At 47.1% G+C, this 18,540-nt stretch overlaps 1 protein-coding gene across 1 annotated transcript in view; it reads right to left on the reverse strand.

The window, feature by feature from the left end:
* The window catches only part of mms22l (MMS22-like, DNA repair protein), a 313,635-nt gene that overhangs the window by 225,703 nt on the left and 69,392 nt on the right, over window positions 1-18,540 (reverse strand). Inside the window, exons 10-11 of the mRNA XM_085997428.1 lie at window positions 18,330-18,509; window positions 14,378-14,440 (exon numbers count right to left, since the gene is read on the reverse strand). Coding sequence (XP_085853554.1) covers window positions 14,378-14,440; window positions 18,330-18,509 — 243 coding nt within the window. The remainder of the gene's footprint in view (window positions 1-14,377; window positions 14,441-18,329; window positions 18,510-18,540) is intronic.

The following is an 18,540-nucleotide window of genomic DNA, read 5'->3' on the forward strand; positions in this document are numbered from 1 at the left end:
AGCTCGGCCTCCTTATCAAATGGCTCGGCCCAGAGTCCGCCGGACAGGCCTGCAGGATAAAAGCGGCCAATGTGGGACAGCTGCCAGAGGGGTTGAAGAAGACTTGGGCGAGGCTGGAAGAAAGCTACGGCTCACCCGAAGCCATTGAAAGGGCTCTCTTTGACAGGTTGGAGAACTTTCCGAGGTTGACGAGTAAGGAACCCCAGAAGCTCCGCGACCTTGGAGATCTGCTGTCAGAACTCGAAGCCGCAAAGCAGGACGGCTACCTACCCGGTCTATCGTACTTAGACACTTCCAGAGGAGTAAGTCCCATCATTGAGAAGCTTCCATTTAACCTGCAGGAGAAGTGGATAACGTTTGGATCAAAGTTCAAGCTAAAGCACAACGTGGCGTTCCCACCATTCTCTGCGTTCGTTAAATTCATCCGTAAAGAAGCCAAAGCCAGGAACGACCCCAGCTTCAACTTCTTCTCCTCCCACCCAGCACTTGCCAGAAGAGACAAGTTCGACAGACATGGAAAGGCACCAATATCTGTCCACAGAATGCAAGTGTCTTCAACTGAGCACACACAGATTCAGAAGAAACCTGAGGATATGAGCAAACAATGCCCTATCCACAACAAGCCCCATCCTTTAAAGAAGTGCAGAGGCTTCAGGGAGATGTCCCTGGAAGATCGGAAACAATATCTTAAAGAGAACTCTATATGTTTCAGGTGCTGCTCTTCCACGAGCCATCTCGCCAAGAACTGCAAGGTGGATGCAAAATGCACTGAATGTGAAAGTGATCAGCACGTTTCAGCACTACACCCAGGCCCAGCTCCTTGGAAGTAAGAGACGCCTCCTCCCGCATCAGAGCACGGCGGGGAGAGAGAGGGAGCTGCCAGTCCGGAGATTACATCCAGGTGCACCGAGGTGTGTGGAGAAGGAGTGAGCGCAAGAGCATGCTCCAAGATATGCCTTGTTAATGTGTACCCTGTAGGACGTCGCACACTAGAAAAGAAGCCAAAGATGAAAGCACACTTCCTAGAATTTGTCAAGAAAATGCTTGTCAACGATCATGCAGAGATAGCTCCTCCACTCCAGGAAGGCCAAGAGTGTTGGTACCTCCCTTCCTTCGGAGTCTATCACCCCAAAAAGCCGGAACAGATCCGCGTGGTGTTTGACTCCAGTGCACCATATCAGAGCGTCTCTCTCAACGACGTACTCCTCACAGGGCCCGATCTTAACAACAGCCTCTTGGGAGTGCTCATGAGATACAGGAAAGAGCCCGTCGCCATCACTGCCGATATCCAGCACATGTTTCATTGCTTCGTGGTGAGAGAAGACCACAGAGACTTCCTCCGCTTCCTGTGGTATCGGGACAATGACCCCAATAGAGACATTGTGGACTACCGAATGCGTGTCCATGTCTTTGGGAATAGCCCATCCCCTGCTGTCTCCATATACGGACTAAGGAGGACTGCCAAGGAAGACGACGACGACTTTGGCAGTGATGTGAGAGGGTTCATCGAACGAGAGTTCTACGTCGACGACGCACTGAAGTCATTCCCGACCGAAGCAGAGGCCATCGGTACCCTCGGACGAGCCCAGGAACTACTTGCACTATCCAACCTCAGGCTGCATAAGATAGCCTCAGCAGACCAGCAGTGATGGAGGCATTCCCCCCTGAAGATCGTGCTAAGGATGTCAAGGACCTGGACCTCTTCACTGATGACCTCCCCCTACAGCGTAGCCTAGGGGTGTCGTGGAACATAGCAACAGACACGTTCACGTTCCAAGTCCTAGACGCCAAGGAACCCTTCACACGTAGAGGAGTGCTCTCTACAGTCAACAGCCTATACGACCCTCTCGGCTTCTTAGCCCCTGTCACCATACAAGGCAGGCTGCTCCTCAGGGAACTCTCCACACGCACTGAAGAGTGGGATTCACCTCTCCCTGAAGAGATGGAAGCAGAGTGGGACAGATGGAGAGACTCACTCCAAGACTTACAGGAGATCCGAATACCTCGCTGCTATTCGTCTTTCTCTCCCTTAAATGCCCAATTCAAAGAGCTTTGTGTCTTTGCAGACGCATCCGCTAAGGCCATTGCAAGTGTGGCTTATCTGAAGGTCACCACTCAAGATGGACAAAGCAAAATCGGCTTCGTCTTTGATAGAGGCAAGTTGGCGCCCCAGCCAGACCTCACCATACCCAGATTGGAACTGTACGTAGCAGAACGCAACCTACCCCCTCACAGCAGTCTACGGAAGCTGCATCCTATCATCGACATCGACGGACCGTCTCTGAGGTGGTTCTTCTTTTGTCGCCAGAGGACTCCAGTGACAAGTAGAGTTCGGACTATGTGGAGTCGTTAACGACCCCAGACGGGGAGTGTTCTGGACCAATGAACATTTTATGTGTGCAGATAGCACCCTCTGGTGGTGGCTATTGTGTTAACAGTTTGTATGCTGGAAAGGTCATCTGATCTTTCTTCCTGTGTGAGGTCATTTGACCTTTGTTCCTTCCTGTGAGAGGTCATTTGACCTTCCTACCTTTCTTCCTGTTGACCCCAGGAAGCAGTTTTGCCAGGAAGAACCTGACTTGAGTAATGGAGAATCTGCCATGAGAGGTTCCATTCACAATCCAATGTAATCTGATTTCATATGTTAGGCCAAGCGCAATATCTTTTCACAAATTTGTTCAAGTAAAAGCTTCAAAACAGCAACCGGCTTCAGAAGAATTATTTTTGAATAAGTGTTTAACTTGCTGGATAACTAGATAGGAGCATGTCTAGCGCGGCCAGTACATCCAGCATTCAGCTTTCTGTTCCGGGGAAATCTCTAAATCATCCTGAGAGGAAGGAATTAACTTGGAGTACAGATTGTCAGTGTTTGACAGCTTCAAACAGCTGTCAAACGCTGATATTTCATCTGTCAAAAGGTCTTGACAGATGAAATATCAATCTGTGACGTTACCTGTTGCCGGGTGGCCCTTAATTGGCCTGCTGAGCCCACTGGGCAGGCTCAACAAGGTCAATCAAGTCAAAATTGCGTGGGTTGACTAGAACTCGATGGAGGCAAGACTACAACCCCGAAAGTTTAGTCCCGCCTCCTACCCGACTTCTCAATGAAAATCCAGCCCTCTGTCTTCGACGCAAGTGTCCTCAACTCCATCCCGCAGCATGCTACCCGCCACAATCTCAGCACAACCCCAGCCCGGCATGAGGTTGAAAAGGCCATCCGACAGCTGAAGAACAACAAGGCCTCAGGAGCAGATGGAACCCCTGCCGAGGCACTAAAGTATGGCGGAGGAGCACTACTGGGGCAAATTCATGAACACATTTCTCTTATCTGGAAGGAGGAGAGCATGCCAGGGGATCTCCCAGACGCCGTAATTGTGACCATCTTCAAGAAAGGTGACAAGTCCGATTGCAGTAATTACAGAGGAGTTTCCCACAGGGAAAGTCATCGCAAGAATCCTCCTCAATCACCTTCTCCCAGTGGCTGAAGAGCTCCTTAGAGTCACAATGCAGATTTCGCCCACTAAGGGGCACAATGGACATGATCTTCACCACGCATCAATTACAAGAGAAATGCAGGGAACAGCACCAACCGCTGTACATGGCCTTCTTTGATCTCACAAAGGCCTTCAATACTGTCAACCGTGAGGGATTATGGAGTGTACTCCTCAAATTTGGCTGCCCTCAAAAGTTTGTCACCATCCTCCGCCTGCTTCACGACGACATGCAAGCTGTGATCCTGACCAACGGTTCCACCACAGACCCAATTCACGTACGGACCGGGGTCAAGCAAGGCTGTGTCATCGCACCAACACTCTTCTCGATCTTCCTTGCTGCAATGCTCCATCGCACCCTCAATAAGCTCCCCGCTGGAGTGGAGCTAATTTATAGAACAAATGGGAAACTGTTCAACCTCTGTCACCTCCAATCCAGATCCAAGGTCGTCCCATCCTCTGTCATCAAATTACAGTATGCAGACGATGCTTGCGTCTGCGCACACTCGGAGGCCAAACTCCAAACCATCGTCAACACCTTCACCGAAGCGTACGAGAGCATGGGCCTTACACTAAACATCCATAAGACAAAGGTCCTCTGCCAACCTGCCCCCGCCACACAGTACTGCTCCCCAATTATCAAAATCCACGACAAGGCCTTGGACAACGTGGACCACTTTCCATACCTTGGGAGCCTACTGTCAACAAGGGCAGACATCGACGACGATGACGATGTCCAACACTGCCTTCAGTGTGCCAACTAAGAAGCACAGTGAGCAGCACGTCTACATTATTCTGATGTCATTTTTCAGCAAGTACACATGGTAATTTTAACACTGGTACTCAAAAGTTGTTTGCGTATTCTGTAAGCATCTAACACCTAGAGCAAATATCTGCAAAGCACTGTACCACTTCCATGCTAGCACACTCGATAGTTAGTTCATCTAACTTCTTTATTTCGTACAAATTCTACATTAGATTCTATGCAGAATAATGGGTACCCGGGAGTGATTACAAGGGATTCAAATAACCTTGTGAATCTCAAGACAATACATTCTGTGTTATCCATTACTTTTTATAATATACTAAATGGATTTTCTTTAGCATTGCTCATGGTGAGAGGTTACGCTGTTTAATGCCATGTAACATATCAGAACCACTGATTTATGAGTATGATTGCTAACATATGAATTGGGTAGAAGAGGTAAGTAAAGGGGATATGGGAATGAAGTTCCTATAATGTGTACAGGACTCCTTCCTAACCCAATATGTAAAAAGCCCAACAATGGAGGATTCGCTATTGGATCTAGTTGTGGGGAATGAACCAGAGCAGATAAGAGAAGTAAAAGTAGGGGAACATCTAGGCAATAGTGACCATAATATAATACGCTTTAAGATGATAATTGAGAAGGACATAAGTATGATGGAAACCAGGTTAATAGATTGGAGAAAAGCTGATTTTGAGGGGCTGAGAATAGAACTGGGGAGAATAAAATGAGCAACAATATTGGCAAACACCGATGTAGAACAGCAATGGGAAACATTTAAAACGGTGTTCAACAGAGTGCAGGAATATATTCCGCTAAAAGGAAAGAACAAACTAAATGCTAATGAGACTCCATGGATGAATAAAGACATAAGGGAATAATTGAGGGTAAGGAAAGAGGCATACATTAAGTACATGGACAGCAGGGGAGTGCATGATAAGGGAAAATACGAAGAGATTGCGAGAGAAGTCAAAAACACAATTAGGAAGGCAAAGAGGAATTATGAAATTAAATTATCAAGGAACATAAAACAATATCGTAAAATATTTTACAGGCACTTCAATAAAAAAAGGATGGGAATAGGGCCATTAAGGGTATACAGGATAATACCACAGGTAAAGATAGAGAGATGGCAGAAATATTAAATAATTATTTTGCTTCAGTATTTCCCAGGGAGATAGAACAGGTGGACATGACATTGGATGATGAGATTAGTAATGAGATAAATGCATTTAAAATAAAAAGGGATATATTAAATAAATTAATCAAACTCAAAGAGGATAAAACCCCTGATTCAGATGGATTGCATCCATGCATTTTAAAAGAATCTAGAGACGAGATAGCAGAGGCATTACTACACATATTTAATAATTCGCTCGAAAAAGGTGTAACGTAAGGCTAACATAATACCTATATTCAAGAAGGGGGATAGAACATGTTCAGGGAATTATAGACCAGTCAGCTTAACATCGTCGTAGGAAAAATAATGGAATTCCTACTAAAGGAGAAAATAGAAGAACATCTAGAAACCAAAAATATAATAAGGAATAGTCAGCATGGATTTCAAAAGGGAAAGTCTTGCTTGACCAACCTCATTAGATTTTTTGAAGAGGTAATAGAGAGAGTAGACAATGGTAATGCAATAGATGTAATTTATCTAGATTTTCAAAAAGGCCTTCGATAAGCTACCCCATAATAGACTGATGAACAAGGTCAGAGAATGCAGAGTCAGGGGACAAGTAGCAGAATGGATAGCTAGCTGGCTTCAAGACAGAAAGCAGAGAGTGGGGGTAAAGGGTAGCTATTTAGAGTGGCAGAAGGTGGGTAGTGCTGTTCCACAAGGATCAGTGCTGGGACCACTGCTGTTCACAATTTACATTAACGATTTAGACTTTTAATTAAAAACACAATTTATAAATTTGCGGATGACACCAAATTGGTGGGGTGGGGGGGGTGGGGAGAATAGTCAATACTGAGGAGGACTGCAACAAATTATAGGAGGACATTAATAATCTTGCAGACTGGGCATATAATTGGCAAATGAAGTTCAACACAGATAAATGTGAGGTATTACATTTTGGTAGGAAAAATAGGGAGGTCACGAGTCTAGGTGGGGTAGAGGAACAAAGGGATCTCGGAGTACAAATACACAAATCACTAAAAGTTGCGCCACAGGTTAGCAAGGCCATTAAAAAAGCAAACCAAGCACTAGGGTTTATTTCTAGAGGGATAGAATTGAAAAGTAGGGAAATTATACTAAACCTGTATCGAACCTTGGTTAGACCACACTTGGAGTACTGCTTACAGTTCTGGTCGCCATATTATAAAAAGGATATAGAGGCACTGGAAAAGGTGCAGAGAAGATTTACAAGGATGATACCAGAAATGCGAGGGTATACATATCAGGAAAGGATGAACTGGCTGGGTCTCTTTTCTCTTGAAAAAAGGCTGAGGGGTGACCTAATAGAGGTCTTTAGAATTATGAAAGATGGACACAGAGTGGCTAGACAGAGAATGTTTCCACTTGTGGGGCAGAGCATAACTAGAGGCCATCAATATAAGATAGTCACCAAGAAATCCAATAGGGTATTCAGAAGAAACTTCTTTATCCAAAAAGTGGTGAGAATGTGGAACTCGCTACCACAGGGTATGATTGAAGCAAATAGTATAGATGCATTTAAGGGGAGGCTAGACAAGCAAAAGAGGGAGAAGGGAATAAAGAGTTAGGCTGATAGATTTAGATGAGGAAAGGCGGGAGGAGGCTCGAGTGGAGCATAAACGCCGACATGGACTGGTTGGGCCAAATGGTCTGTTTTTGTGCCGTATATCCTATGTAAGTAATCCTATGTAATATTTAGGTACATATTATTTCAAGATTGAATTAGCACCTTAAACCTACTTGTAATTGCGTGTAATTAATTAATTAAAAAATATACTAGTTATTTGCTCAGATGGTGCAATGAAGGCGAACTTGATCATTTAATTTGATGTTAGTATCTTTAATTCTGCCGTGGTACCAAGAGGATTAAACCAGCTATACTTTGAGAAATCATGCCCTGACTCAATTCAACAGTGTTGCACAGATGTACTGGTTGGTCACTGGGCAGTTATTTGAAGGAGGAGCCAAGCCACTCAATTCAAATACAAACATGATTTGTTCAGATATGTTCCTGACAGGCAAGCTTTTTGAATTTAATGGACAGTTATTTAAATTTTGCTTGGCTTATTTTACAGCACAGAGCTTCAAAGAGAGGTCATCTGATTGGAGCCTTGAAGATAAACCAGACAACTTCTGTAGCTGGTGAGCAAAGAATTTAAAAAGGGTTAAAAATCTATGTTCTGTTTCTGCTATTATTTACTTGTTCATTTACGCTTTTAATATATTTGTTTGGTATTTAAAGCCTAAAAGATCTAATGTTAGTTGTGCTCTGCGGCCTCTCAAAGACAAGGAGGATCCAAGGGAACATGGGACTGAAATAATGTATAAAATGATTTCCTGTTTATTATCCTCAACATGCAACAATATTTCACCTATATATTGGGGAAAATGAAAATACTCGAGGACACAGGTAGTAAAGGTTCACTTAAGGAGTCGTTGAAAACAAAAAAGTCAAAGATAACGAAAGCAAAAAGGCTGAATGAACCCAAAATTCGCAACTTTAAGAAAGAGCAGTGAATTCTATCAGTGTCCTGGCCAACATTCTCTCGCAACCAACACCACTAATGACAGCTAATTAGTGATTCATCTAATGGCCCTATGTGGGATCTTGTTATGTACAAATTAGCTGCCGGGTTTGCTTACATAACAAGAGGCACTTCACTTTAAAAGTAATTTATTATTTGAGAAGTGCTTTGGGACATTTCTGAAAGATGCAACAAGGCACAATTGTAAATGAAAGTGGTTTTATCTGTACAAATTGTAACATGTAAAACAAATCATGACGTGGAAAACATAAGAATTAGGAACAGGAGTGGGCCATACGGCCCTTCAAGCCTGCTCCGCCATTCAACAAGATCATGGCTCATCTTCGACCTCAACTCCATTTTCCCACCCGATCCCCATATCCCTTGATTCCCCTATAGTCCAAAAATCTATGTATTTCAGCCATGAACATACTCGATGACTCAGCATCCATAGCTCTTTGGGGTAGTGAATTACAAAGATTCATAACCCTCTGAGTGGAGAAATTCCTCCTCATCTCAGTCTTAAATGGCCAACCCCTTATCCTGAGACTATGCCCCCTAGTTCTAGACTCTCAGCATCTACCCGGTCAATCCCTCTCAGAATCTTATAAGTTTCAATGAGATCACCTCTCATTCTTCTAAACTCCAGACAATATAGGCCCAATCTACTCAATCTCTCCTCATAGGACAACCCTCTCATCCCTGGGATCAATCTAGTAAACCTTTGTTGTACCGCCTCTAAGGCATGTATGTCCTTTCTCAGATAAGGAGACCAAAACTGTGCACAGTACTCCATGCGTCATCTTACCAAACCCTAATACAATTGTAGTAAGACTTCCTTACTCTTGTACTCTAACCTCCTTGCAATAAATGCCAACATTCCATTTGCCTTCCTAACTGCTTGCTGTACCCTGCATGCTAACTTTCTGTGTTTCCTGTAGGAGGACACCTAAATCTCTCTGAACAGCAACATTTAATAATTTCTCACCATTTAAAAATTATCCTGTTTTTCTATTCTTCCTACCAAAGTGAATAACCTCACATTTCACATACTCCATCTGCCACTTTATTGCCCACTCACTTAACCTGTCTATATCCCATTGCAGACTCCTTGGGCAGGATTATAACTCGGGTGCGGGATGGTGTCGTGTTATCCGCATTTCGTGTTATCCACCCAAATCTAAATGGCTGTGGGAGATTGATGCAATTTTAACTTAATTGTCCAATTGATTTCCAATGTGTGGGAACCCTTGGCAAATGGGTTTTTCATGACTGAAAATCGCCTCCGATGACGTCATCATTGCTGCTGCAGTTAAGGTCAACAGCAAGTCTTGCTTCTTCTGCAGGCTTCCAAGCTTTCTCCATTTGGTGTAAGACGGGTCTGCAGGAAAGATGACAAGCGGGAGGCCGAGATCAGCTGCTCCTTTCGACGAGGTGGCCCTGCAGGCATTGGTGGATGGGGCTAGGGCCAACAGGGAGGTGCTCTTCCCTTCCTCAGGGAGGAAGAAGCCTCCCACTCATACTAAGGCAGTGTGGATGCAGGTGGCTGAGGAGGTCAACTCCTTGGGAGTCACCCGCAGAACCTAGATTCAGTGCCGGAAAAGATTTCATGACTTTCAGCGCACTGGAAAAGTTGAATTTCCCATCACCCTCAATCTGACCCCCATTGCCTTTCCTCACCAGCACTCAGCTTTAGCAATCTCTTCCTCCACATCCCACTTGACACTGACATCCATGCACCATTACCCATTCCCTCTCTCTCTATGCTCACATTCACATAACTATTCAACCATGCAGCCCTCACACTCCCTATCACTCTGATGCTATGAAAACAACTGACAACACACAGGGAGGGCCCTTGGTCTTGCAACCTCACTCCATCTTTGTCTCCTTCTAAGTATCTATGCTATGCAATCTCTACACTCATTCCTTCATTCTCACTCAACCTCCACTTGTCTCCCTCATTGCAGGAAAAGAGAGCTCACAACAAAAGAGAGCGAGCCAGGACAGGAGGAGGGACAGCCTCAATAGTCCACCTGACCCCCCCCTGGGAGGAGGCAGTACTCAAAATAGTGGGACTGGAAGATGATGCGCATGTGGGGGACGGACAGACGGGTGCAACACAGCAAGCTGCTGACAGAAAAGTTTCCCATCTCTCTTTGACATTGCATGAGTCGCTGATAATGATTGTGAAGCTCTAACAGATGGACTTAAGAGCATCTACAAAACGTAATGTGCATGTATCCTTGGCATCACATCTCTGACTCTTTCCTTTACTCCCCCACAGGACCATCACAAGCATCCGTCCCCCTAGCCAGGAAGAAGAGGCTGAGCAGCCAGACTCCTCAGAGGAAGCTGCAACCTCTGAGGGCGCAGAGTCACCAGAAATCTGCGCACCCAGTACCAGCGCAGACACTCACACCTCGGTGGGACCTTCGGGACATAGAGTAGTGTTGTCACCGGGTGTATCACAGCTCACAAGTGAGCATCAGCAGATTGTGGAGACAGGGACAGCGGTGGAGAGTCCTAGTCGGAAGGCGCAGGACTCTGCCAGCTCGGCTCAGCAGCATGTCGACCCTCTGCCTCTGGGTCCATCCATGAGATCAGCGGTGATGGAACACAAGGCACAGATGCAGGAGTCTCTGGCAGGTTTTGTCTCTAGGGTCGCTGCGAGTGTGGAGCGAATGGAGGAGTCCATAGCGAACATGACCAGAGCCTTTGTGGAGTCATTGGCGCATGAACGCATCACCACGGAAAGGATGGCAACCTCTGTGGAAAGGATGGCTACCGTAGAGGAGAGGATGGCTACGGTAGAGGAGAGGATGGCTACGGCCATGGAGGAGCTTAGTTGCCAGGGTATGGAAAACATGGTCATTGTTCAGAATAGAATTACATCTCTTGAGGAGCGATGGGCATCTATTGAACAGAGAAACCAGACCTTCATGGAAGTCCTTCTGAGTAGGACTGCCATTGCAGATACGGGTCCCCATGGCCCCCCTGATGTGCAGCAAGGTGCTCTCCAGCCACTTGCAGGCGCTGAGGGGAACCTGACCCATGAGAGGGAGGTTGGTGGCAGACCTCAAGGAAGTGGGGGCTCCTCTCCAAGTGCTCACACTTCCATGCCACTGCAGAGCCCTCGGTCAGAGCCCCACCAGAGTCCACACCCAAGTGAGATTGACGACTCAACCCCTGCACAGCCGCAGGAGCAGCAGACTGTTGACGAGCCCTCACAGGCTTGCCACCCCAGAGGACGCTCGCCAAAGGTGTCGAGGCAGGAGCAGCAGCAAAGTGAGCAAGGGGCCTCCACATCTGCTGAAGCCACAGGGGAGGCACCACGTAGGAGCACGCGTAAGAGGAAAATTCTGCACAAAGAGTCACAAGGGTAGTCACTTGGGTGCAATTTTGTGTTTACTGTAAAAATGCCATCACTTCGTTATTGTACATAAAATTTCTGATGGCAAATGTTGCAGTTGTATCGTCTGTCATTTCGCTATTGGGACTTCTACATTGAGGGCTTAGGCATACTTGCAACTGTCGGTATGGTGGTCAGAGTGATAGGAATCCTCTGGTTCTTAGCCTTTGTCAATGCTCTGGTAAGAAGCTGCGAGGCAAAAGTGTTTGATTGACGAGGCTAAGCAAATCTGGTCAGGATGAGTGCCTTCCTTGCATCCCGGGCAGCAATGTTCTCGCGTAATGCTGCCGCTGGTTGATGGGCCTCTGCAGGATGTTCGTTTTCGCACTCCTCCTCCTCCTCATCTGAGGAGGATATGTGAGGAGCTACTTGGTCCTCAGGAATCTGCAAGCCACGACGCTGTGCCATGTTGTGAAGTGCACAGCAAACCACGACGATTCTGGAGACCCTGGCTGCTGAGTACTGCAAGGCTACACCTGATCTATCCAGGCATCTGAAGCGCATCTTCAGCAAACCAATGGTGGACATGTGGCTGGTTGTAGCTCTCCTCAGCTTCGTTGGATGGTTTCCTCAACGGCGTCATTAGCCACGTCTTCAGGGGATAGCCCTTGTCTCCAAGTAGCCATCCGTTAAGTTGGTCTGACGGACTGAATAGCGGAGGCACACTAGACTGGGGCAGTATGAAGGAGTCATGGCAACTGCCAGGGTACTTGGCACAAACATGCAAAATTTCCTTCTTGTGGTCACACAGCAGCTGAACGTTAAGGGAGTGGAAGCCCTTGCGATTGACAAAAATACCTGGATTGCGATGGAGTGCCTTAAGGGCCACATGTGTGCAGTCAACGACGCCCTGCACCCTTGGAAAGCCTGCCAGATGAGCTAATCCAACCGCACGCGCCATGACACTTGCTCGATCCTTGGTGAAATGGATGTGATTGTGCGCGAGGGCAAAGAGGGCATCGGTTACCTGCGTGATGCAAGTGTGTGCGGCCGCCTGGGAGATGCCGCTGATGTCTGCTGCTGATCCCTGGAATGAGCCTGAGGCAAAAAAGGTGAGTGCGGTGGTGACTTTGACGGCCACTGGTAATGCTTGTCCACCTGGTCCTCTGGGCAGCAGGTCTTGCTGTAGCATTGCGCAGATGTCACCCACTATCTCTCGCGAAAGTCGGAGCCGCCTTTGGCACTGCTGCTCAGACATGTTGAGATAGCTGACCCTGTGTCTGTAGACCCTGTTGGGGGGTATCTCCTGCGCTGACAGGCTTCCAGGCGCTGGCCCCTTCTGGCCTGTGCAGCCTCAGGTGGGTGAGCAGCAGCCTGGCGCTGCTGGTGCTGCTGTTGTTCCTGGTTCTGCTGGTGCCGCGGCTGGTGCTCGAGCTCCTCTAATGCCCAGATGGGAAGGAAGTAGATGGCTCCCATGCTTCTGGTATATGCCTCAGTTGAGGAAGCGCTGAGGGAAGCTGGTGAGAGGGGTTTCCCAGGAGGTCACACTGGAGATGGGTGTGAGGCTCCAACCTTCCACAGGTGTGGTTAAGCCTTCTAAAAGTTGCTCCATACCCGAGACCACTAAGTCCTGCCACCTGCAAATGATGGCTGATCAAATCTCCTCTTTAATGGTTGACCTGCAGTTGATAGTCAGCAATCCAATAGTGCTCCCGCCAGGTTTCACCGTCGTGTTTCCCACCAGGCATGTTTCACGTGGGAAAAGGGTTAAAATCGCAAGGGCCTTTTAGAATAGGATTATAGAGGCCATTTAGTGCTTGCTAAGGGCCTTAACGACCAGTCCCGCCTGTTGGATGCGGGACGGAGTCGGGATCATCAGACATGCCCGAGTTAAAATTGCTCGGAGTCAGTAACCAGGCGGGGGGTTCCCGCACGCCAGTTTTTGCGATTTTAACCCCCCACACGCCTCCAATCCCGCCTCCACGGGCTCAATGAAAATCCTTCCCTTTGTGTTCTCGTCGCAGCTTACTTTCCCACCTAGCTTTGTATCATCAGCAAACGTGGATACATTGCACTCGGTCCCTTCATCTAAGTCATTAATATAGGTTGTAAATAGCTGAGGCTCAAGCACTGATCCTTGCGGCACCCCACTAGTTACAGCCTGCCAAACGGAAAATGACCTGTTTATCCCTACTCTCTGTTTTCTGTCCATTCACCAATCCTCTATCCATGCTAATATATTACCCCCAACCCCATGAGCCCTCATCTTGCATAGCAACCTGTTATGTGGCACCTTATCGAATGTGTTTTGGAAATTCAAATATACTGCATCCACTGGTTCCCCTTTATCTACTCTGCTGTTACATCCTCAAAAAACTCTAATAAATTTGTCAAACATGATTTCCCTTTGATAAAACCATGTTGACTCTGCCTAATCATGTTATGATTTTCTAAGTGCCCCGTTACCACTTCCTTAATAATGGATTCCAGCACTTTCCCGACAACTGATGTCAGGCTAATTGGCCTGTAATTCCCTGGTTTCTCTCTCCTTTTCTTGAATAACGGGGTTACATTTGCTACCTTCCAATCCGCTGGGACCGTTCTACAATTGAGAGAATTTTGGAAGATCACAACCAATGCATCCACTATCTCTGCAGCCACCTCTTTTAGAACCCTAGGATGTAGGCCATCAGGTCCAGGAGATTTGTCAGCTTTTAGTCCCATTAGTTTCTCAAATTACTTTAAGTTCCTCACTCTTATTAGTCCCTTGGTTCCCCACTATTTTTGTTATGCTTGCAAACACTTGCTTACAGAACACTTGCAAACTACAGGGATCTGCACACATCTGAGTTAAACAAAATATACACATAGTATACAAGATACATACACTGAGCATTTTCTCCAGGGTTTTCCTAATTGGCCACCTTAACTTCAGCGGAAAATACGGATACACAAGGTAATCGGGGTTTCCACCAATCTTCCATGAAGTTACGGCAACAAATGGGGAGAACCCCGAAGGTAATTCCTGGCAATAATATTTAGCCTTTATAAAATGAATATTAAGTATAGGTATACTTACATACCTGAACATTCGAGGATAGTTTCAGAAGCTCTTCTGTAAAACTCCAATTGCTTTCAATCTGTTTCTGTATTGCACAAATACATTAAAATATATTAGCAGGTTCTGGAAATGTCGAGTTAAGGACTTTATTGGCACATTGACCAGGTAGTACTGTGGGTAAACAACACTGTCTTTTCAACACTAGGTTGTGGATTTGAATCCATTCTAAACCATGGCATGAAAATCTCCTTTCCTCTCACTGGTTGTGAGGGTCCAAAATTGCTTGAGGAATCGCAACCCAGTTCCTCGTGTGAGAGTAACAGCACCCTCCATAATTTGGTACCAGTTTGCAGAGAGGTTGTAAGACTTGGTGTGGGAAATGGAGAAATTTATATCGGCGCAGTAAAGGTGATTCTTATGAAGTTAAACTAAGTTTTTTTTATTAGATTAGTGGAATGGTGTTAATCATCTAATGTGCATTTTTTGTGGACAACTTTAGTTCTTGGCACTTTCAGGATATGCTGCTGCCAACTCAGCACAGATACATTCCTACCAACACAAAGCACCCCCCCCCCCACCCAAGTACTAAGGTCTTCCTGTGCTGTCCACTGTTCTCTGGTCAAGATGATGAGCTGCAATGTTACTAGGCACAAGGATGTAAGGCGGGGAAGCTTCTCCCTTGGGGAAGGGCCTGCCTTCAACTTCGGTAACAAGCCTGAGATTGGGAATTCATTATTTGAACAATTCTGCTTTCAACCTTGGAACATATTACTCTCCTGGGAATACAATACAATCATATGTTCTATTAGTTATGTTCATTTGACAAGAACAAATGGATAAAAGAGTATTTATGCACCACAAGGCATTTCCACACAGTAGCAAACTTTGATTTGAATGTACTATATTGCATAAATGTGATGCAACCAAACTGGTTACCTACATTTTCAATATTGTGACACATTCTCAGAGTAACATCGGGCACTACACAATGGGTTTCAATCAAAACACAAGGATCATGTGTAAAGATCTGCCAGTGACAAAAATTTATAAATCTGGAATGAACATTGCATGTGATTGTCTGATGGCCTGTACACAAGGTAATTTGAATGATACTGAACAGTCAGAATAACACTGACATTGGACTAAACAATAAATTGAAAACAGCCTCCTCAGTAAACAAAGGTTTAGCGGAACCACTCATTTGCTTTGCAAGTGGAAGAAAACAGCAGACACAGAGGGATACGTGTGTGACTGGAAAGTAGGAAAACTGAAGAGGATCACGGTGAAATTCATAGGGCTAGAAATTCACTTTGGTCCCGCCAGCTGGCTAGCGCCCAAAAGTTAGCGCTGCGCGCGGAGCCAGTTGCGCCCGTCAGAAATTCAGTTTTTGCGCCCCAAGTCGGAACCGGGCGCTATTCCAGGGTGTGCCCGGCCCCGCTTGGGGCGCTGAAACTGAATTTCAGCGCTGTAGGTGCCGCAGCGCCACTCGCTGCAGAGCGGCAGGCTGCGGTACTGCAGGCCTCCTCCTTCTCTTAAGGGGGAGGTGCCTGCAACTCGGAGATCGCCGCTCGCTGGTGCCGGCAAATGAGCCCGGCACCACGGAGAAGTGCCGGGCTCCCGGAAAGCAGCCGGCAATGCCGCGGGGGGGGGGGGGGGGGGGGGGGAGGTGGAGGAGGCCGGGGAAGGAGGTGCGGGCAAGCGGCCGCCGAAAAAGCGGCCGGCCGCACCTCCGCCTTAACTAGCGCCACTAAGGCTGCAGCACGGCCCGGTCTTCACATCGTTGTTTGCGGCCGCTGCAGAAGAGGCGGCCGCAACTAAATATGGGGGTCGGGTCGGTAGCGGGGCGGAACCGGGGCACTGCGCACACCGATGACGTCATCGGTGCCGGCGCAGCGCTACCGGCTACCACCGCCATTACCGCAGCGCTGAATATCAGCGCAAACTCCTCTACTGGCGCAGAAGCCCTCTTTGGGCGGTAACTGGGCGCAAAGCCCACTGAATTTCTGGCCCATAGGGTTTTATTGTATGGGATACAATATTCCTACTGGCTGAACATCTGAGAATTCACTCAAGTGAGGAACAAAAATACATATACAACAAAAGGTGGGTCTAGAGGTGGTGTAAATGGCAACAGCAGAACTGCTACCAGCAGCTGCTGTCTGAAAAAAATGGGAGCAGTGTTTATGGTCTGAAATTATTGAACTCAATGTTGAGTCCAGTAGGTTGTAAAGTGCCAAATCAAAAGATGAGGCACTGTTCCTCGAGCTTCCATTGAGCTTCATTAGAACAGTGTACATAAGAACATAAGAAATAGGAGCAGGTGTAGGCCATTCGGCCCTTCAAGCCTGCTCCGTCATTCAATGAGATCATGGCTGATCTAGGAGGCCGAGGACAGAGAGGTCGGAGTGGGAGTGGGACAGAGAATTAAAATGACAGGCAACCGGAAGCTCAGGGTCACGCTTGCGGACTGAACAGAGGTGTTCAGCAATTAATCACCCAATCTGCATTTGGTCTCCCTAATGTAGAGGTGACCGCATTGTGAGCAGCGAATACAGTATACTAAACTGAAAGTACAAATCGCTGTTTCACCTCGAAGGAGTGTTGGGGGCCCTGGACGGTGGGAAGGGAGGAGGCGAAAGGGCAGGTGTTGCATCTCCTGCACTTGCATGGGGAGGTGGCGTAGGGAGGGGAGGGGCTGTTGGGGGTTATAGAGGAGTAGACCAGGGCGTTGTGGAGGGAACGGTGCTATCGGAATGCTGAAAGGGATGGGGAGGGGAGGGGTGGTGGTGGCATCGCACTGGAGGTGGCGGAACTGCCGGAAGATGATCTGTTGAATGTGGAGGCTGGTGGGGTGGAAAGTGAGGACAAGGGGAACTCTATCGTGGTTCTGGAAGGGGTGAGCACGGAAGTGCGGGAAATAGGACGGATACTATCGAGGGCTCGGTCAACCACGGTGGAGGGGAATCCTCGGTTGAGGAAAAAGGAAGACATATCGGAAGCACTAGTGTGGAAAGTGGCATCATCAGCATAGATGCAACAGAGACTGAGAAACTGGGAGAATGCAAATAGGGTCCTTACAGGAAGCAGGGTGGGAGGAAGTGTAATCAAGGTAGCTGTGGGAGTCAGTGGGATTATAGTAGATATTAGTTGGTAGTCTATCCCCAGAAATGGAGATAGCGAAGTCGAGAAAGAAAAGGGAAGAGTCAGAGATGGACCATGTGAAGGGGGGGTGGAAATTGGAAGCAAAGTTGATTAAGATGGTTAGGGCCAGGAAACTGGAAACTGTTAAAGGGCGGAGGGCATTGGAAGAGTTGCGGATGTAGGCGGGAAGAGACGACAAGGGGAGAAAAAAGTCCAGAGAGGAAGAAATAAGTTCCGTGGGGCAAGAACAGGCTGAAACGATGGGTCTACCAGGGCAGTCCTGTTTGTGGATCTTGGGAAGGTGGTAGAAGTGGGCTGTGTGGGGTTGGGGGAATATGAGGTTGGAAGCCATGGGTTGGGGGGGGAAGCTCTCCAGAGGAGATGAGGTCAGTGACGATCTGCAAAATGAGGGCTTGACGTTCGGTGGTGGGGAATGGTCCAGGAGGAGGTGTCGGAGAGTTGCTGTTCAGCCCTTGACTGTGTCTGTCCCATTTCCTGCACTTCGACTCTCACCTCTTCCCCCTCCCTCCCAGAACCACGATAGGGTTCTCCTTGTCCTGTAAAAATGCTACTTTGAATATTCAACTCTTCACAAGTTGTTGAATGCAGCAACTAAGGATTACTTGCACACTCCCACTGATTGAGAACAAGGCAGTTCTCCTCTGACACAGAGCCACAATATTCTGTATCCAAAGCAGCCAGAATAAGGATATTCTATGTGTTTAGCTTAACTTAACTTGCTTTCCTAGCAAAGGCTGTTACAACAGTTCAAGGAAAAGATTCAATCAAATCTAAAATGAACACTACACAATTCACACATCTTCGCTCTGTACCTTCTCCTGAGTAGTTCCATTCCTATCGAACACGTAAAGAATTGCAAGGTGGGTAACCAACCACCAACTGAAACCCTGGGGATCCTTACAGTGAGTGGCATCACAAAGACGGACTCCTTCCATACCAGCAGCCTCTTGCAGGAGATTTCTGAGGTGACTGTTCAAACAGCTCCAGAAATTCTACAATAGACAAAACAGAATTATTCATCTT

The sequence above is a fragment of the Somniosus microcephalus genome, chromosome 9 (genome assembly GCF_052327205.1).
Source record: "Somniosus microcephalus isolate GS21.2 chromosome 9, FLI_Smic_1.0, whole genome shotgun sequence".
Taxonomy (NCBI): Eukaryota; Metazoa; Chordata; class Chondrichthyes; order Squaliformes; family Somniosidae; genus Somniosus; species Somniosus microcephalus.